General features: G+C 38.6%; 1 protein-coding gene across 2 annotated transcripts in view; it reads left to right on the top strand.

Annotated features, from left to right (window-relative positions):
• Nucleotides 1-17,296, top strand: part of SYK (spleen associated tyrosine kinase) — a gene marked incomplete at both ends in the record, with an annotated part of 33,214 nt that extends 15,918 nt beyond the window's left edge. The window contains 9 exons of one of the 2 annotated variants that reach the window (XM_084278984.1): nucleotides 536-585; nucleotides 4,395-4,463; nucleotides 10,774-10,861; nucleotides 11,496-11,673; nucleotides 12,919-13,128; nucleotides 13,570-13,759; nucleotides 15,084-15,224; nucleotides 15,459-15,571; nucleotides 17,224-17,296. In XM_084278984.1, the coding sequence (XP_084135110.1) occupies nucleotides 536-585; nucleotides 4,395-4,463; nucleotides 10,774-10,861; nucleotides 11,496-11,673; nucleotides 12,919-13,128; nucleotides 13,570-13,759; nucleotides 15,084-15,224; nucleotides 15,459-15,571; nucleotides 17,224-17,296 (1,112 nt within the window). The remainder of the gene's footprint in view (nucleotides 1-535; nucleotides 586-4,394; nucleotides 4,464-10,773; nucleotides 10,862-11,495; nucleotides 11,674-12,918; nucleotides 13,129-13,569; nucleotides 13,760-15,083; nucleotides 15,225-15,458; nucleotides 15,572-17,223) is intronic. The other variant, XM_084278983.1, reaches the window with a different exon arrangement.
• Between the last annotated feature and the right edge of the window lie 4,695 nt (nucleotides 17,297-21,991).

Genomic DNA, 21,991 nt, shown 5'->3' on the forward strand with positions numbered 1-21,991 from the left:
CAAGGGATTGCCTGTATCTGATGCTGAAATACAGGGTCAGTGAGGCATTCCTTGGTAATTTTGGGGGTAGGAGGGGAAGGGATAGGGGCAGTGTCCTGAAGTCCAGTCTGCTCTTTAGCCCATTTCCTCTGTAATGTCACGTTAAATATTGCTGAGACCCTGTCCTCCTCCCTCTTGCCCTGATTGCCAAGGGAAAAAGATTTTTCTGCCTAATCCTTGTCTAACTAATTCTATTCCAGAAGTGGTGTTCTCTCTCTAAGACCACCTTCCATCATTCTGAGTGAATATCAGTGCCATTGTGAGAGGATATGCCCATACTTTTTCCACTCCTTTGAATCATTTAGGGACTGCACATAACTAGCAGCAAGCACCAGAGCCTGATACACAGTAGAAACAAAGGCAAATGCAGTGATCCTGGAGAAACACTGTAATGCCATTTAAAAACTAGAAAGTTGGTCCTTTATGTAAAATTTTGTGTTCTTACAGTACTTTTCTCACCTTGTTCAATATCCTTCTACATTTGATTCCTTTTCAGATAATGTTGTCTTTAACACTCGTCCTCCTCTTCCTGGAACCCCGTCAAAGGTAAGAGTAGGTGGTGATATAGCAGTAGCATTCATCTGAGGAGGCTTCAGTCACATACTGCTCTAGGAATCCTAATGCTTAGATATTTTTGCAACAGTGAATTTGTTTTTCTAGAGATACAAGCAGCAAGCTGAAAAGAATAATTTTAATATGCTAAGCATGGTTATTACTTTCAGCAGTGTTTTGCTTGAACTATTAATCATTTAATTTTGTGAAATTCTATATATAGAATGTATGTGAAAATCAGTATTTTTCATATGCAAAATGCTGCATTGATGGTCAGGTTCTATAGTGACTGCATCAACACTTGGAGGAGAGGTACTGCTTTCTTTACATTGTCCATTTTGAGAATCCGCTGACTGAAGCAGGAATAGATATTCAACTTATTTTTATATTTGATGCGTGCAGTAAACATCAGACTTTGCACAAAGGTTTGATTCCTCATGCAGTGAAATTAGGGGATATTCTTTCATCAACTCCATGAAGAGTGAGCAAACCCATCAGTAATTATAATTGCCTACGTTCTTGGAGTCCATTGATTAGAGGAGCCACATGAGGCGTGATATGTAACACCATCTTTATTCAGCCATAGATGATCTCATCTGAAATAGGGAGTTTAATTTATTTGTTTCACCACTCCCTGGAGAGCCTAATCATCTATGTCATTATCTTAATGCATTCCCACATGACAGAAAAAATATTTTTGTTCAAATAGGCAATTACATTTACTTCAGTACTGTTGAGTCCTTGTGGGTCCATGAACAGCCATTTTCATACCACCACTTTCTGAAAATCAGTTGCCCTTTTAAATCATCAGATATAACACAACCAAAATCTGTGCCTATTTTTTTTAAATGTTGTCCTGTGGTTTGGATCTATGCCATTTACAAGGACAGCCATGAAGTTTAAGCACAAGAGAATACATGTATATCATATGGTATAAATGGAGTTATAGTGATAGAACAAGCACATTCAGTGTGGGAATATTATGTGCATTTTAGATAATCCACAGAAAATATTGCATTTTAAGCATGAATGAAAGTATGAAGAAATTTTACTTTAGGTATTTAACCTTTCAAATAAGTAGTAACCAAAAAATAAAAAGTGTTTCTGACTGAGTGATGTTTAGGGCTGTGCAATGAAAGTAAATAGGTCAATATCTTCTCTTCTCATCACTGTATGCAGTAATACTGCCCCAGGTGTTCATGGTGCTTTATAGGTGAACGACTGAGTCACACTAACAGGTTATGATTAATCTTCCTTAACATTAATGAATTCAAGTGGATAGCCAGTCATTCAGCTAATCACAAAGGCTCACTTTTGAGGAACTCTGAAGCGAGAGGTCTTTCTGCTTAAAAGGGCCCTAAGTGGTTAGTCAAGAGCTTTGCTTTCAGGTAGCCATAGTTAGGTGACATTAATTCCACCCTTGAAATTGACTCATAAGAAAAGATTGGTTAGAATAAAGAAGAAAAAGATTGAGAGTAGAGGAACAGAACATGATTAAAAGCTGAAGGTTGTCCTGTTCTGAGGGACAATCTAATATTGGTGTTCCCATCCAGACCATCCAGACCAATTTTTTTTTTTTGGTGTGTATATATATTAATGCCTGAAATACACTGTTGAGATTCCAAGGCCTTACTGGAGCGCACGCCCAAATCTGTAGTTGCTTTGAAGCCAAGAGAGTGTATAATCACTATAGAAAGATCTACTGCATGGATATGGAAGACAGGTTGTCCACTAATTTAACTGCAAACTGTTTGTATATTAGGGCTTGGAGTAAAATTCACAACATTAGGGAAGGGATTTCTGTAGTATTTGCTAATGCTCCAGGAATAATATAATCATAGAAGGTGTTAGGTTGAAAGGGACCTTTAAGGGGCAACCCCCCTGCAGTAAACAGGGACACCTTTAACTAGATCAGGTTGCTCAGAGCCCCATCAAGCCTGACCTTGAATCTCCAGGGATGGGGCCTCCACCACCTCTCTGGGCAGCCTGTTCCAGTGTTACACCCTCCAGATAGTGAAGAACTTCCTAATGTCCAACCTAAACCTGCCCTCTCTAGTCTAAAGCCATTGCCCTTTGTCATATTGCTATATGCCCTTAAAAAACAGTTCCTCCCCAACTTGTTCCCTTTTCTGTAATACGTACATCTCCTTTTTAGTGATACTAATATGCTTTCTTTGCAAAAGGAAGGGCTTTTGAAAGTCTTCTTACTTTTCTTGGCACATGTACGAACTAGGACTTTTCTTGCCTTTCACCAGAGGCACCATAACTAGATTTAAGGCGATTTTAATCCCCTTTGACTTCATAAATTACTTTTTATACCTGCACATCATCCAAATATGTATTTAAACCTACAGGAGAGCTTTTGATATGAGCCTAAAATCAGTTGTTGACATTACAGTGAAGCTGCTAACCTCTGGCCAGTTCCCAAATTATCCATGTAACCTTTTCAGTATTTTATTTGTTTAGCCACAGTTTATCAGCTGGTAATAATAGACCTAAACCTTATGAGTTCAGCATAATTTTAGACTAGTGCTGTTGCTGTCCCTGATTAAGTATTCCTTACTGGCATGCATTTGTATGTCTAATACAAACATTTGAATTAAGCAGTGTTACCATCAAGGCAATACAGGTGGCTGCTTGGTCAAGTGCTGGGAGCGATTCTTGTCAGAAAACTATAATGGACCATGGTCACCATAGGGAAAAGAGCACTTTAAGGTTTAACACTTAGAGAATTTATCTGTTGCGAAACTCTAGCACTTTAGGATTAATTTATTCCCTATATTGAAAGAGAATTTTGTGAGGTAAAAAAAAATAATGGATTCAGTAAGCTTGTTCAGTACACTGTAACTGAATTTTTATGTATAGTGACTGTCAAACATCAAAAATGTTTCTGCTCTTCCAGCAGCAATAGGGACCGAATGGCTATCCTTGGTGTTTTGAAACAAAACATACCTGGATTATATGAAATCAAACTTTTTTCATTTTTTATATTTTTTAAAGAAAGCTAGGAAAATTACCAATCCTATCCTTTAGAAAACCTATCTATTCAGGAAAAATCAAATAATCCAAATGGGTTATTTGAAAGTTCAGGACATCTAAGTGAGTCAGTTCAAAGGCTGTTTGAAGTGACTAAGAATATGGCTCAGTTTGTTATTTCAACCTCAGCATCAGAAAATATGGTTGGTCAATAAGTACTGCTTTGCAGCTTTAATTAGGCAGGTAGATCTCTCAGAGACCCATAGAAATATTAATTAATCTCAATGCATTATTGTAAAATGTATTTGCATGTCATTTGAAAGCATCTGTATGCAGAACATGAGTGCATATCTGAAATCTAAAGCCTGTTCATTTTTGTTTGGAATTAATATCAGTTTATGTGCTTTTTGCGTCAGTAACAACCTTGTTGTAAGACCAAGGTGTTCTTCAGATCTTGGTTGATACCTTAGTCATACTTCAAGACAGTAAAGTTAGCAACTCATTTACATTGCTAAATATTGCTAAAGTTCAATAACAGTCAGAAGAAATATACTGTGTAAAAGACCTGGGAATTGAACAGTGTGGTTTAATTTTAAAATACCTTTATATGTATCATCAAAATGGTTTGAGAGTAATATAGTTGAACGAAAATTTGCTGCTAAATTTCCTTTACGATGTTTGTTTGATGTATTGTATGTTCACTGGCAGGCACATGAAAGGGGCAAGTTGGGAGTGTTTTGTTCTTGTATACTATGTCTGTTTTGTAAAATACCTGTAGCTATTTTCTTGATACGTTTACTGTTCCTCTTTGACCTTGTGGTTTCTAGAGTTGGGCAGGAGGTGGAATTATCTCAAGACTCAAATCGTACACCTTTCCAAAGGCTGGCAGCAAAAAGGTGCCTTGTATAGTCTCTTTAGGTTTTTGACTGATTTAAATGCACTTATACTTGACTAATTTCACTTTTCCTTCCCCCCACCTCTTTTGGCCTGCTATTACTAACTGTGTGTCTTGCCTACTAACAATCAGATTGTGAAGGTTTTGTAAGCTTTCTGCTTCTTTCCTAATCATCTGCATAATTATGGCCTTGATTTTATAACTAAAGCAATGGTTTAAAAGTTTTAAAAACTGAGGGACTATTTTATTTTAAAGTAATTTCTTGCATCCCAAAATATTAGTGCAGACCTCAACATGTCTGCAAACATGATGTGATAAAATGCTTTTCAAAAAACAGTGATTTACAGCAGAACAAAATGATAGTTCTAGTCTGAACTATCATTCCTACTCTGAAAATTGGCTTGCTTACACAATGCTATTACTGAGCACATTTAGGGACCAATTTGTTAATAGCAACCACAAAATATATTCCTATAGAACCTGTGTGCACAAATCTTGTTATGCATTGACATTAATTGCATTTGGGCAAGTGTAAGATGCCCCAAGACCAAGTAGAATGGGAAAGGTGGTAAGATGCCTGTGAGTCAAGGGGAACCCAGCCCTATACTAATTAAAATACTACTATCTGGCCAGAAAATTGTGCTGTCCAGTGAGCAATGTAGTTGTGAAGCATGTAGTTATAAGCTTTGTTTGCATGCTGAGAATAACATGAGTGTCCTTGTTCCACACACAAGTGTCTCTTTTTGTTTGTTTGTTTGTTTGTTTGTTTATTTCCAGTTGCTCTTCAACAAAAATGAGCAGGCATAAAAAGCCCATGCTGCTGTTCAGAGTGAAAAACTGTTTGACATATATTGTATTTGATAATCCTGGTAAATGACATTTTTTTTCCTTTCTTTGTAACTTCAGTTCATTTTTATACTGAAGCACCGGTAGCTGTTGTCATCTGTACAGGACCCACACCTCAATTTTAATGTGCTGACATATTGCACAAACATATAAACAGTGTCAGGACATGTTCTAAAGCCATCTGAAAAAAAATTGCCTTACATACAAGACAAGAGAAATGTTTTGGTTTTGTTCAGAAAAGTGAGTATGGGGTCTGAATTCTCTAGAAGTATCGTTGGTCACCCTGCTGTGTGGTCACCTGGTAAAACCTGCTCACCTGGGCTTCTACCTGGTTGCTTTCTGCAGCCAAATGCCTATTTCTTGCCTTCTGTGGAACTTACACAGGGTACAGACTGAAGCATAGTGGCAGAGAAGGACGAATCATTGAAGGAAGTGATTTCAGAAATCGGATGCAATCACAATTTACGTGTACTTAACCCTGAATGCTCAAACCCACCAATTTCATCATGCCGCCAAATTTTAGACACTCACCAAAAGTCCTATTCTAGACATTTCCAAAATTTAGCATCCATTAACCCCAACATGCAGAGTTTACTAGACCTAGTTAATTAGACAGTTACTTCTCTTAGGTCAAAAACATTTGGACAATAAATGGAAAATTTATACTTTTATATCTAGTCCATCATGGAAGTTACGTTTGTGGTGGGGCGGTTGTTTCATAAACTGTTTGTTTATGTAATTTTAGCACTTGTTTATTTATATGGTTTTGGCACTCAGATCAAAATTTTTCAAGCTCTTTTACTCTCATGTAAATTTGGCGATTCAGACCACAATTTAAACGAACTCGTGCCACCTAGTGGCAACAAAGATGTGTCACCCAAAGCTTATTGAGGATTTGCCTAAGGAGGTCTTTGTCATGCAGTATTCTGCTGTTCAGCTTGATTTAGCGAAATAAGACGACTTTGTAGCCCTGCATATACTTGTGGTTTTGCAAATCAGATATATTAACCTGAAAAGAAGACGCACTTGTTGTGCTGATTGCCTTCATAAGTATATTCTTTAATATAAAGTTATAATCACTACTATGAAAATCAGATTTAGAGTAGTTAGAGTTGCTTCATATATATTTTAAAGCAAGCAGTAAGTGGGTCATGTTGTCATTGCATCAACAGGATGCTATCAAACCTGCTTAGGGGTTACCCTTCTAAGGCCTTACCTGTGTGCACAAAATGGTATTCCTTTTACTAGAATGATATCTTTGAATCAATGCAAACTCTCTTCCTCCTGCTTTGCTCACATTGTGGACGTGGCTATATTACTGTAGAAGTGCCATACTGGTATACTGGTATAGCCAGTCCTTATAAGGGGAACATTAGTAAGCTTATATTAGCTTACTTATGGGTACCTGAGAAGTTTAATCAGTGAAAGTTATACCCTAGTGTAAGAAAAAAACACACATGTTGATGTGAAAACTCAACAGGCTCACATCAGCCTTCTAGAACAAGGGTATAAAATGACAGCCTGCCCCATAGTTCACAAGCACATGTACCACAAGGTGTGAAATAGTGTGTGTGCCATTTTGAAAAGGATCCTTCTAATGTAGCATTTTCTTGTGCTCCTTTTTACTGGATGAGCAAAACCACAGTCATTTTTCCCATTATCTGTTTCTTGTAAGAATACAAGGAGTAATTTCCTACCTTATACCTTGGTTGCATAAAGACAAATCTCCCTTTGCCAGAAAACAATCTGCAGAATTAAATTTGCTGGTTTTAAAGTATAGGGCAGAAAAGGACTCTGAATGTAAATTACAGTTAAACGAAAAGGAAATTTTATTGTACTATTACCCAGACCACTGTACATGCAATGATTCGTACCTCCTGCACCATTTCTAGTCAGCCTTGCCTGACTTCAAGAGAAAAATTCCAACCTTTCTCTAGGAATTCCTATTCAAAGGGATACGGGGTGTTACATGCCACAATACATAACTGGGAACACTAAAGGAAAATATTTGAGTTTTTCTGAGTTACTAATATGAGCTAAAAAGGTGCCTGTGAAACATCAAATTGCAGTTAAACCAGAAATATTAATGAAGAAGCCATTCTTAAGCTGTTTCATCAAACTGCAACAATGGGAAAGATCATTCCACACATACATACACACATACATACATATATGTATATATATCAGTTAACTAAACTAACAGCAGTAATATGTAAAACATTATTGCTCATCTTAAACATGAGTAGCTCTCAGGACAACCTACTTTGTTAGATTTGGTGTCACTGTGTCAATTCATAGCTACAGTTTTATTCACAAGCTGCAGTTTTATTCACAAGCTCAGGAGTGATGCACTCTATTTGGAATTTTTAGTGCAATTCCTGAACAAGAGTATCCAATCCTTCTTTTATTTTCTTCTTGAATTGCAAAGAGCATAAACATCCCTATACATCCTATTTGAGAACTCAGCTCATTCATGTCCAGAGGTATGTTTTTACCAGCTGTTCTGCACTGGTGAATGGATTCTTGAGGTGTATGAATCTGGTGTACATGAATTTTGTTTGGCCAGTCCAAAGTGTACTGAGATCAATGATCAGGGATATGTAACTACCTCTGAAGTCTGCAACTAATACTAATTACATGAGACTTATGCCTTCCAAGTGTTTTAAAATTTATGGGGTTATGCAGTACTGGCTGGATACTTCAGTGTTTCTGCCCTGTTCAGCAACAATCAGATGATGCTTACTTATGAGACCTATACAAGATGTTGCAACGGAATTGCTGATTTCCAGCATTCTGATTCAGACTGCAGGGTTATATGGCCATCAAAAAAAGCATCATTTTTTCAAACAATGAGTTCAAGTCCATTTTAATTCTTGATCTTATAATTTACAATCTTCTTTATGTAACAATGACTACATAAACTCTATCCAGCACTTGTTTGCTTGTGGGAAGAAAGAAAATAGAGCCGCCATGCTTCATTGGTTAGCCTGGAGTTACAGCTCTATCCATGAGACCTTACCTAATTGTGTCTAGAGAAAAGGTTTCAGTGTTGTAAGCTTGGGATGTACTGTGAGACACTTCAAGGCTTAGGTTCAGGTATTCCTACCATTCTGTTTGGTCCACACCTGAGATACTCCTCAGTGAACAGAGGACAATTGATAGCCCTATCAAGTCTTTCAGAAATCAGAGGAGTCCCAGAGTTTCTTCTGTGTGACATTTTCTGAGCACTTTGCATTATTATAGGGCTACCACTTGTAAGTATATCAGAACTTCTGCTATCCTGGAAACTGCCACTGAAGGCTCAGCATCTCAGTCCTTTTCTTAGGTAATCACTTTTTTTATCCTTTTTTTTTTTCCCAGTGTACTTTTGGACCTCCTGGCCAACAAGTATTAATCAGAAGCTTCCATAAAATCCATGCAATGTGGCAATTTCCACCTGCTTCCTTTATATTTGTATCTGTCTAGCAATAGATATTGATGTCAGTCCATCTTCCTTTTGGAATGCAAACTATAGTTTACATAGGAAGCAAGAGTACATCCAGGAAGCTCTCCAGTGGAACTATAATAACTTCTTAGTAGTAATACCGAATGGGTCATAGTAACAAAGCAATACAGGATATATGAAAAAATCACTGTGGTCTCTATAATTTAATCTGATTTTACTTTTCTTTGCAAAAGATTATTAATATTTTTGACCAAATGCAAACATTTCCCTATCCATCCTGACATAGTGTAGGGAAAGACTGGCTTGAGTGTCCACAGTGAAACTGGTCAGCCCATCACTTGAGAGGTTTAGGATTGAGTTACAGTCTTTGCAGGCTAGTGGGTGTTAGTGACCGGCCTGTGTGTGAAATAGTAATACAGGTCTTGGAAATACAGCTCTTAACTTACAGTTCTGGCAAGGTGTACCAATCTAGAAAAACAGAACTACAGCTGAGTCTTGTTTTATACCATTCATTTGCCTCCTTGTTCTTGTTCCTGACCTATCTCAGAACCATCTCAGACTCTTGCAGCTGGCCCTGACAACAAATGTCTTTTCAACACTGTTGCACAACACTGAGTGATGCAAGTCAGAAACATTATCCTTACGATCGCTGATGCCACTGTGCTCATCACATTAGGCTGGAATTTTACCGGATGTTGGCCTCCTACTTGGGGTTTGCTGTAAAATCTATGTAGTGAAACCTTTTCCACTTCACCCAACTGTGCCAAGCATTTCATTATGATTTAAAGGTCTGTACCACCCAGGTCAGGCATCGACCCTACAAAATGCAGTTTCCAAGTGATAAAACTTACATTGCATCAAATAATTCACTCCTATACCTTCTCAAACTCTGTTTCTCTTCATTTGAAAACCACAGGTGTTTCAGACAGGAGCTTATGCCACTGAAAGCTTCAATTTCTAAAAGAATTATATACTCAAATATTTGCAATCATATACCTTTGTTTCCCATTCAAGCTGAAAAAAACCCTAATGTTTGAATTTTTGGTTTTAAAGCACTCTCTTAGGAGGGTGGAGTCACTCATGAGTAGAGTAAAAATTGTACACTGAGAAAGTAAATCATAAAATCATAGAATAGAATCATAGAATCATAGGGGTTGGAAGGGACCTTGAGAGATCATCGGGTCTAACCCCCCTGCCAAAAGGAACTAAACTTCAAAAATAAGTTCTATAATTCCCTGATCCTGACAGTTCACAGGCAGAAAAGAGGCGAATATAAGTTTCTCTCATCTATACTTTATTGTGCCAGACTCATCCTTCAGCCAAGGAACTCTAGAACACACCATGTTTCTGCTGCCATGGTTCATGTGCTCCATAGTTTTCCTCTGACAAAAACAGAGGGATTGTATTTGAAACAGATGTTCACATACAGTAAGAATTAGGTAATTTTCTTCCTCCTCGGAGCAGACTGGCCTAGTATCTGGTACATGATGTTTGTCTGTGATGTTACACAAGCCTATCCAAATAATTACTTTTTACCCCAGTTTCTTACAAGTTGAGTCACTCTGTAACATCTACAAGAGAAGCAGGGAAGCATCTTTTGTTTTCATTTGTACTAGGAATTTCTCTATGTCCTAGATACGGAGAGAAATAAATCAGAGAGGGAGGAAGGACAGATTAAAAACAAGTCATTATGACTACTTGTGTTACAAAGTACATTTAAAAAGGGCATATCAATTTAACATCTGCAGAATAAGATTTGTGCATGACCTATTAATTCTTTCAGATCAAATTCTCTGAAGTATTTGCAATAACTTTTTATGCTTTAGCAGTGTATGTTTCATTTGGCCTGCATATTTACTCAAGCAATAACCTCCAGAATGAAATAAACTTTGGATCCCTTTCTTACTTTCTAATACTCACCTATGTGCCTCTTGCAATCATTATGCCATAACCCTGGGGGGAAAAATGCTTTTAACTTGCTTATCCATTGCTAAATGTAAAAACTGTTTGTGTGCTACAGTTTCAGCCGATTGGCCACCTACCTGATGAAGCACCTTTTAATCCATATGTGCTGCAAAGGAAGAGAGGTCTTACAGTAGCAGAAACAGGTAGGCAGAGTAATTTATGCCATTCATATGATTTCTTTCTTTACACCAGAGTTCTCTCCTCAACCCATATTTCTTTTCTCTTGCATATATTTCACACCATGTTGTGTATTGGTATAGCTGCTATCAAGACTGGTAGTTGAAACTGCCAGATGTCACTATTTGTGATAAAAAAGATTATTACTTCCTTGACTCTAAAAGCTGAATCCTTGCACTTCATAAAAAGAATTGTGCCCAGTTACATTCACTGTCCCAAGTTGGTGCTCAGGCTTCCTGTAAAACAAAATTAAAGATGGGTGCCTTAGAAGGAACTAGTGTAAGGCAGAAATCTTAATGAAGGCTTGTCTGAGGTAATTAATGGGAAGTACTAAGGAGAAGGGCCCATCTTTAAGCCTCCTGCTATCAAGCAACCACCTAGTTTCATGTTATAAAGATGCGTAATAGTTAGAACATGTCACCAGGTGGAGGTCACGCTCTTTTCAGGTGTTCCAAAGTGCCTGTACCTGGGATCCATGTGATTTCTTAATAACACACTCATAACTCAAACACACTGATGATCCTGAACATAGAAAGGGTTGAATACAGTAGCTGTAGCAGCAAAAATTTCTCATATAATGTCTAATTTTTTGAACTGCAGGTGATCACAGAGAGGCATTACCCATGGATACTGAGGTCTATGAAAGTCCATATGCTGATCCAGATGAAATAAAACCAAAAAATGTCACTCTTGACAGAAAATTGTTAACCTTGGAGGAAGGAGAACTTGGCTCTGGCAACTTTGGTACAGTAAAGAAAGGGTTCTATAAGATGAAAAAGTAAGTGTTTCCTTCTATTTCCATGGAGTCTAGTATGGAAAAGCTGTAGCCTTCATTTTTCAGAGAAGCAATAATTTTTGCATGTCATCTGGGGTCACAGACTCTACCTAGGCAACCTGAGCTAACATTCAATGGTTTCTCTCTTTGTACATAGACTCACACATCCATTTTCTATACACTCATTTTCTTTCCATCTGTTTGCTGGCACCTCTTTGCCTCCAGCATAATCACCTCCCTACCATGATTTTTGTCTGTGACTATTTTCTTTCCTATCAGGGATAGTACAGTGGAAAGTCTGCTGCCTTCCTCCCTAGTTTCTATGGGCAGTCATGCTACTCAGTCATTCCCCATCTGCACAACCTCACTTTGAGAAACAAAGTGCCATGGACAGCTTACCAGTAGCAAGGCAATTTTCACATGAAGTATGATAAATGCCTGTTCCATGAAGATGGAATGTTGATTTTCAAGAAGACAGAACATGTTTTGACCTCTTTTATCATGTAATTACAGTAGGAACAGACCCTCTTTATACTGGCAGAAGAGGAAGCACCTGACCATGCATTTTCATAGGAAAATGTTACTAGTATGTTCTTTAAGTGCATGTGGTGATTATGTATACACTTTTGCCAGTTGAATCTAGAGGCATGACTTTAACCAAGGTTTTCAAAGCCAGGAAGGTTTTTTGGTTTCCAGTACAGTCTGAGGGGATTTGAAGGGCTCAGGTCCCAGCCTGTGGATTTCCCAATCTTGTTTCACACATGAGCCCTGTCGATCTCATCACTCACTCTTTCACTTAGTCATATGAGCTGATGGTTGCAGAAGTAGGCTTAATTTCTCAGCACTGCCTTGGGCCCTGCAGTGCTGCCTGTCCTTGTCTCACCCCTAAAATATCTCAGTGCTTAGAAAGGCCTTTATAAATTTTCTTGCCAGAAAAGCTTTATGGCACTCTTGCCTTGAATGGCCAAGAAAGTTTTGCCAAGTACATTTGTTTGTAGGCTTGTAAAGGCATTTTATGACTATTTATAATTTTCTCAGGTTCTGTCCATTCTCTCTTCTTTGCTTAGCTGTTTTCTGATCATTTCATAGAGAGATGTTCCTGTAGCAGTGAGGGTTTTTTGCCTCTGAATGTAAATTCTGTCTTTTGTCACAGTGTGTACTGTGTGCAGGCAACATCAGATGAAGATTGTGTGCACTGGCACACTGATTTTTCAGCAGCTAATCCCAGAACTGGATTCTTTTTTGCAGAGGTGCCAAACCAGTGGCTGTAAAAATTCTCAAGAATGAGAGTAATGATCCAGCCATAAAGGACGAATTGCTGAGAGAAGCAAATGTAATGCAGCAACTGGATAACCCCTATATTGTCCGGATGATAGGCATATGTGAAGCTGAGGCCTGGATGTTAGTAATGGAAATGGCTGAACTTGGGCCACTGAACAAATTTTTGCAAAAAAACAGGTACATGGGTTTTGATTCCATTTCATGGGACTTATCCAAAGTGGAAAAAAAAATGCAAGGGTTTTGTTTTTTTTCTTTGAGGGCAATTTTACACTGGCATGTTGCTAGTATAATAATTAATAATTGTAGTTATTCTTTACTGGGACATTATTATCTTGCAGATGTCTCCTAATTGTCAAATATTTCTGGTAAAATAGTGCATTTTGAAAAAATGAAAGAATTTTCACATGTCCTGCAGCTGTTCATTTATTGATATGATCCACATCATCTTGCTCAGGACGTTCTTATGCTGCCTATTCTAATTAAAGGTTAGCTGAACATAAGTGGACTAGGTTCCTAGTATGATGTGGGGAAGTTCACAGTAAAGATTTCTATTTGAACTCTATGAAAAGTCATGAAAATGAACTCCTGACCTCTTAAAAATTCAATTATCATTTTCAGACATGTCACGGAGAAGAATATAACAGAGCTGGTACATCAGGTTTCCATGGGGATGAAATACCTGGAGGAGAATAACTTTGTTCATAGGGATCTGGCTGCAAGGAACGTGCTGTTAGTCACCCAACATTATGCCAAAATTAGTGACTTCGGACTTTCTAAAGCGCTTAGTGCTGATGAAAATTATTACAAGGTAAGGGTTGCACAAGACATAAAAGCAGTGTAGTTGCATAGCTTAACAAGGTTATTTTTAGTCAAAATGCAGTTGGTTTTAAAAATTGAAAATTACAAATATAATGTATCATCCCTTATTTTATAGCCTGGTGGTAGATCACAGATTTTCAAAATGTGTGATCAACATTAAGAGATGTATAGGGAGGAAGAAGCTTCTTTTATTCACTCACTTATTTCATTTACTTTAGGTAAACTTGTCATTAGAGGGTTGAAATATATGGTGGAAATGTGATACCTCATTATATAAAAGGGGGAAAAATTCTTTGTCGTAGATACAAACTTTGGAGCACTTATAGATTTCACCATATCTTAGGAAAATTTAGGCTAAAACACTGTACTATTCACTAACAGATATGAATTTTGGGGATTTTTGAAAGAATACCATTGATAAATAATCCTTTGATCTGAGCAAAATTTGCTTAGCTTGGTTTCAAATTCACTCTGTACAGCTTAAGGGACTGAAACAACTGCCACATTTAATAAGGTAAAAACACACGTGGGAGACAAAGGCTCTAATCATGTCTTCATCTTTTTTTTCTGATATATTGCTCTTCCAGTTCAAATTATTCCTTCCTTCTGACTATTCCCTTTCATCAGCTGTTTAATAAGCCAGACCATGAAATGCTGCAGAGGAGGAGCAAGCACATGCTCGCTTCTGATGACATTCCTATGGGAATAGTAACTGCTGGCAGAAAAGGCAGTAACATCTTAAATTGCTTCCACTAGCCTAGCCAGAGCTGTTTGTCAGAGGTTTGAGAATTGGTATCAAAGGCCCAGTCCCTCTACAACTTGACACAGGATCTTTCACTGTGTGGAACAGTTCGACACTTGCTTTGTCATAACACAGTGTTATGGCATAATTTAATCAAACTGCAGTTTGCCACAAGGCAGTCACATCAACTTCAGCTAGTAATGAGATTCAGTGTAGCTGGGTGTGCCTCTCTTACCCTCTATGGAGAGCCTAGATGAAAAGTCTTACTTTTAAAGACCTGGAAATGAAATACTACTGAAAACATGACTCCAGGTCATTTTGCCAAGCTTTGCTTTACTACCAATTTCATCTCAGTGCATTATTTTCCAAGTGGAAGATTAGGAACAATTTTGTAATACTTTTGAAGAATTTGCCTCCCATTGTTTTTAATGCCAACCGAATCAGAAATGTTGTGATGCGTAGTACAAGTGTGTGCAGATCTAAGTTAACATGTGTTATGTGAATTCTGATGCTTACTATTTACCTCAGTCTCTAGCATGCTTTTTTACCTTTCTGCTGTGACTCATTTTAGGCCCAAAGTCATGGAAAATGGCCAGTCAAGTGGTATGCTCCAGAATGCATGAATTTCTACAAATTTTCTAGCAAAAGTGATGTCTGGAGCTTTGGGGTTTTAATGTGGGAAGCTTTCTCTTATGGGCAGAAACCATATAAGGTGAGTACTTCTACCTGGCAATTTGTTTTTTCTGTAAATATTTCAGAACAAATTTGAACCTTTTCCTACCTAGAAAGGGTTATTGCAGACCAAAGGATGCATTAGCACCCCATCTGTTGCAACAAATGAGTCAAAGGATAGTTCAAAAATCAACTCCAGGCCTCTATTTGTTTTATAGTAGCATATGTGCTCTAATCATTCACAACTCATACTGTTCTGGTCACCGTGTTCCAGGGAATGAAAGGTGGTGAAGTTTCACAGATGATTGAGAGAGGCGAACGAATGGAACGTCCTGAAGTCTGTCCAACAGAAGTCTACGATCTAATGAAATTGTGTTGGACATACAAGTGAGTGTGATGTGATTGTCTTTTTTAATAGAAGTGTATTTTAGTCTACCTAGTTAATAGTTGGGGGGGTGGGGGAGAATATTTCAAAATACATCATTTCAGCTGGTGTTTAGCTTATAGAAAACCTCCTGAAGTCAGGTGCACTTGAAAGTGGCAATTATTTGAGTTATCAAGTGTACTGAAAGAAGCTGATTTCACATAGTTAATTTTGCTGCGGAACAGTTACATACAAGAAATACATAACACAAAAACAAAGTAATTCCACAAAAAGATCAGTCTGATATAGTTTGAAATGAAAGTTTGAAATTAAGCAAATAATTTTGTTTCATTTTGAATTGTATTTTGTTTCATTTTAATTTCCAGGATATTTTCTTTACTGAAATTTTAAAGTCATCTTGCCAAATCACAGAATCACAGAATCACAAGGTTGTAAAAGACCTTTAAGATCATCAAGTCCAACCATTCCCATCCTATGCTAAACCATATCATTCATTTCTATCCTCAATAATTAATTGTTTGGAACCGTTTTCCTCTTCTCTCATTTTCGAATATACTCAGATTGAATTCCACATTGACTTCCTATTAGTGAGAGGCAAAGAATCTTTTCAGATCATACCTAATATGTCAGAAACTTTTTTGCTGGTCCATAACAATTCAGAAGTTAGAATTATGAAATATAGAGAAAAAATAAATACTACCTGATATTAGAATTTTAAAAAAATGTATTAAAATTTTTATGATATATCATTTTCAGCTATTTTGAAGTTACTTTAAGCTGCAGGAATGTCTCCGTAAAGCCCCAAAGTCTACTATAATGTCACTTATTCTTCCAGTTCACCACCTGGAGAATATGTATATCCAAAAAAGGTCTCTGGGTTCCACTTAAGAAGCTGTGGTACTTCACTTCTTCATTAGTTTTATTACACCTAGTACTCTAGAAAGAATGAGGATCCATAAAGTAATTTCTGCCTTTTGAGTTGACTCAAAGAATGCTGTAATGTTTCTAGAGTGAAAGGGATCCTTTCTTTGTTCTGATTAATAAGCATAGGCATGTTGCTTTTTATTTCATTGTGTACTCAAATACCTTTAACATTGGGGAAAATGAAAAACATTTTTTAAAAAAGGCTTGAGTCAGGCAGTGTAACTATCTCAGTATGCAATGTATTATGGTATGGGCTTCTTGTCGGTTTAGTTGTGGTCTCCCAAATCAATAGAGTTGCAGTTGCAGAGGAAGGACACGCAGCACAGCGTTACAGTGTGTGCATAGGCTCCTCTCAGTGGTGCCAAGCCACTCTGTATGACTGCAGTGCCCATTGTAAGACAGATAATTACGCTGTGAATATTATTTCCCCCAGATTATTACTGAATTAAATGAAGTAAAAATAAAATGGTGCTGATTTACCATTTCATTCTTGTAGTACCTTCATCAGCCAGAAAGTAACAGCCATGGTAGTACATCCACTGACTGCATGCTCTGTAGTGACATTCGCCTCTAGGTATTCATGTTGTATCATCATTTTTGTAGCCTTAAAATATGGTCAGCAGCTTAAAATGAACTATCACTGAGGTCCCGAGTCCCAGGCAGTACACGTCCCCACACAGCATTACAGCTTTCTCCTTTCTCTGCTGTGACAGTTGTCATCTTTCCACAGTGTTGATGACCGACCAGGATTTGTTGCGGTGGAGCTGAGATTACGTAACTACTATTACGACATTTCCCACTAGCAGCATGAAGAACAGCAGCTTCCTTGCCTCCAGCCAGCACCCTCTGAGGAGCAGTTCAGTTTCTGAAACCAAGTGATGTTGATTTTTGTACTGCCACTTTCACCCTGAAAAGCTCAGGGCTCAGCCCTGTGTCTGTAAGGTTGCCTCTTCTTGCATTCTGCGCAATATCCAGCCCCAAAATAGAGTGCTGCAGGAGGAGAGGCCCCAGGGTGAATAGCAAGGACATCAGAGCAGATGCTCGAACTTTCGCTACATTCCATTTAATTTTATTTTCAGCTTTATTTGCATCACTTTTTGTAGTTATGTAAAACCTAATTAATGTCTTTCATCCCTCTTCCTTTCTTGTATTTGAATGCATATTGGAATTTAAATTCTTGTTATTAGTATTCCTAGCTCTAAAATGCATTAAGAGTTGTTCCAGCCTTCCCTGAAAAGGAACAGCATAAACATTTCTCACTGTGAAGGAAATTCACTGTGAAAGTGTGTGACTTGCTTTGACTGACAGCATTTTTTATTTTACCTCCATGTTCCTTTAAAAAAAAAATTTCTTCTAAATGGTAATGCAGACAGAGGTGTACTGGCAGATGTGAATTTCTATCATCAGCATCTCCTTTAAATGTGACCAACTTCTTTCATTCCTCATTTCATGTGGATGCCTGGCTGTCCCTTGTGGAGCTGTTTTTTTCCTGGTGAAACCTGGGAACTCAGGGGCTTTCTCTCCTCATGCAACAAAATGTATCAGCTCAGCTCTTAAGTTGATGATTTCTGGGTTTTAACATAAATTTCATCATTGCGTTCCTGAAAAGACAACTGTACAGTGAAAAGTGATATAGCAGCACCTTTCTTCCTCTGTTATGTTTCAGCCTTCTCCAGACATGTATCTCCTTGGGCGTACCAAAGCTCCTTGTGTTGTGTTTTGAGCAGCAATCATTTATACCCTTTTTACAAAACTTAACTTGAAAAGCATTTGTGAAAATTCACCATACCTTATGGCCTTTAAATCTAAATTTCACCCCTAGCTCAAGCATGTTAAAGCAGGTAGATGGACATCAAGTTTACTTTTGTCCATTAGTAAATGTTAGTATTTGTCCCGTTGCTAATCCCTGTGAACAACTCAGGAAAAGGTATTTGTCATACCACTTTTGTAATACACTGTGCAGACCATTCTATGATTCTATGATTCTATGATCTCCATTAGTGTGCAAGTATAGCCATGGTAATAACAAACAATGTAAAAACTTCTGTTTCTGGTTTTACCCTTATGCTTTGCCCAATGTCATTTTAAATATTATAGATATCAGAGTTTCTATCACTTATTTCTCACAAGCAGCTACTTTACTGGCATTTACATATATCTCAGGATACATTACATCTACTAGACAAGCAGACTTTAGAAGAATATATAGAGTAGAATTTAGAATTAGATATATTTATTGCATATGGCTGGTTAGAACATACACATTTAATTGTTGTGTGAACAGGGTATTCTTAGAGATGCAGTGATATTTTTTCCTCTAGCAAAGAAACTGTGTGGGCAATTGCAGTGAGAAAGTGTGAAATAATTTACATAAGAGAGATGACTATAGCAAATGTAGGAGTCTTTTTTTTTCCTTTTTACTAAGTTTATGGTCTATTTTTTAAAAAAATGTCAGATGTGTTTTGGTAGTTTAAAGCACATACTACTGAAAGACACTGAGTACAATAGACCATGTTTCAAATGTGACCACATGTGACTTATATTGAAGATGATTTATTTTTTGTTTTGTTTTTTAAGAAACAGCTTTCTTTGAGAACAGCATGTGTAGAACTTAGCCATAGTTATATGTAGGTGTTTTGTCTCTTTAATCGTGCTGCAGAAAAAATGTTAGCTCTACATGTGCAATTAGTACATTCATGGGGATATTAGTTATAAACGAATTGCACAAATGCCTACTAGCCAGCAAGTGACAGTACTCAATTTCTCTGAGATAGATAGATACACACACACACACACACACACACACACATATGTGTCTCTTAAAAAGTATTATCTGATACAACAAAACCGAGGGAGTATTTCTTCCCTTCTCTTCTGAGTGAATGTCACTTCCTGGTGTTACTTGATTATTTTTAGCTTCTGTATTATGTAATAAAAGTTTACAATGAGAATATAAAGTATTGTGAAATAAATGGATTAGGTTTTAAAATTGAAATTAAAGACAGTTGTTTCAACAACAATCCTTCAAGTGTTATCTAAAAAAACATGCTGATGCTGTGCAGCGCGTCTGTATTTCTGGCATTGTTGTGGAAGATTGAAGTTTCCCTACTGACACTGACACTGAAAGACATGACAAATGAGCCCACTGAAGCCGGGGCTGCTTTTTGGAGCTATTCAGGACTAGTGAGAAAATGTCCCAAAATATGCCTGTTGTTATTACACCCAAGTCTTTCGGAGATACTGCTTTTCAACAACACTGTGCTGGGAAGGTTAGAGGTGTCAGATGTTGGTGCAGCATATTGGCTATCCAAGGATTTCTGCATTACAGACAGGTATCGGCTATGCTGGATTTAAGTGACATTATTCCAGGTGGAACCACCCTCAAAAGGTGCAGGCAGCTGTTCCAGACATTCTGAAATAACAGCAGACACATCTTAAGACTTTCATTTAGCTTTTGCAATAAAGCTTGAGTCCTCAGGAAAGCAAAAGCTGATGGGATTGAGTGTGAATCTGAATAATCTGAATAATTCACAGCAAAGGCCAAAAAGTGGACAAATCTTCAAGCAGGTGCTTGCTTAGCTTTTGGGATTATCCATCAGTGACCAGCTGGCTTACTGTGTGCTGTTCTGGTCTTTTTTCCTGCGCAGCAAATCTGGGCTCTTTCTTTTATCTCTGCGCTTGTGGGACTGCACCATCAACTGATAATGATGGGATTTTTCTCTTTCGGTTTCCTGGATTTGGTCGCCTTTATTTTTAGCCTGGCTCACTTTAGAAATTCCATTTGTCAGTGTAGCCCTCAAGAAACAGTCACAGGCAGAGCCGAAGGGCAGCAAACTGCAGCGCGGACGAAGGAAGACCCGTGTGAGTAACTCGGAGGAAAAGGGACAAGTGAGAACATGTTAAACATTTGTGGGGTGCTTTTTTTCCCATGAAGGAAAGCATTACAGCTTTATTTAGGGGTTCAAATCTATCAAGCTTTTCCAGGGCGCCTTCTTCCCTAAAGCTTCTTAATAACCCCGGCGCAACCTCTCCCTGCTGCCAACACAACGCAGAAAGGGGACCTCTAATCAGACAAGGAAAAATACCCAGAATTTTCACACCCAACAATCGTCCCCGTCAGAGCTGCGGGCTCGACAAAGAGCTGCCGGGAGCTGGGCCGGTTGCGGCCCGTGTCTGCGCGGCAGCCGGGAGGTGGCGGTACGCGCACGGCCGGACACCGACGCGCCGGGCCCGGCCCAACCCGGTTCTCAGGAACGCGTTCGTCACTTCGCTGCTTGATGCTGAAGCTTAGTTCCGTGCGAGGAGAAATACCATCAGTGATTCATACGGTGAGTAGTTAGCTGAGGATGACTGACGAAGAGTTCTGAGACTCGGTGTCCCCTTGTAACGGCACAAGAGTGATACCTGCGGTCGGCGCGGGGGGTGGGGGGGGGGGTTGGTCAGAAAGATGCAGGATATGTCCCCCCATGTGCATAGGAGGGAGTGAGGGTGGCATCTGGGTTGAATTAGTGCAGGGGATCATGAAGTCAGCAGTTGTAATTACCAGCCCTAATTTTTGTGACGACAGCCTGAAAGTCACGCGGGAGAAGAAGGAAAAAGGACTAAAATAAAATACACCATCTGATGACTGACAGTGAAGACAAAAAGCAGTGAGGAAAACCAGTGTTGGACTTAAAGCAATCCCAGGCTCAGGTGGGAAAAGAGGCATCTCAAGAGGCCGCAAGAGTCTTCTGCTTAACTATGGGCAGCTGGGGGCTGGGATGCGCACACCTTCGCAGGGGCAGGCGGATAAGCTGTGGAGGTTTGCGACTGGAAAAGGGGGAGGGGGAGAACGACGGTGGAGCATACAGCAGCTATCAGCCAACATGCATAGGGAAAGAAACTGTCTCCTATTAAACTGATTAATAATGCTGGAACAAAAAGACCTTCAGGCTTGTATTACACCATGGATTCCTATGGAGCAACAGTCAGAGTGATATAGTGCAAACCTGACTGAAAACAAGAGTCTTCCAACTGCCCAGAGCTCTCCGAAGCCACGAGAGTACTGTGCATGAATCTCCAAATGGGTATTTTTTCTTTTCTGTCATATATGTGTTAATTGAGGTGAATACCCACTGGGTTCTTTGGCATATAATTAACTCTGTACTGAGTGTAACCACTGCTTCCCTGAGGCAGTGGAGATGCACACATTTCTTGACCTGAGAAGCAAAGGAAACGAGGCAGCTGGGGAAAGCATTACACTGTTGTCCATTAAAATTCATAACTTTGAATGTAACATGCACAGATCATTAACTCCCCACAATCTGCCTAGGATCACAAAGGCCTTAAATTGTCAGGGTAAGAGCTCATTAGGTCCAGGCCTTGCCTAGCTGTAACGAAGTGCCTGTGGAGAAGTCTCACTGCCACATGGGTGCAGCTACAGCTGCCCACCTGGCACGGCCCACGTGACAGCAGGTCAGTAAGCTGAGTGCTGGGCTCACGGTGTCTCTTTCATGTTA

The sequence above is a fragment of the Gallinula chloropus genome, assembly GCF_964237585.1.
Source record: "Gallinula chloropus genome assembly, chromosome: Z".
Lineage (NCBI taxonomy): Eukaryota > Metazoa > Chordata > Aves > Gruiformes > Rallidae > Gallinula > Gallinula chloropus.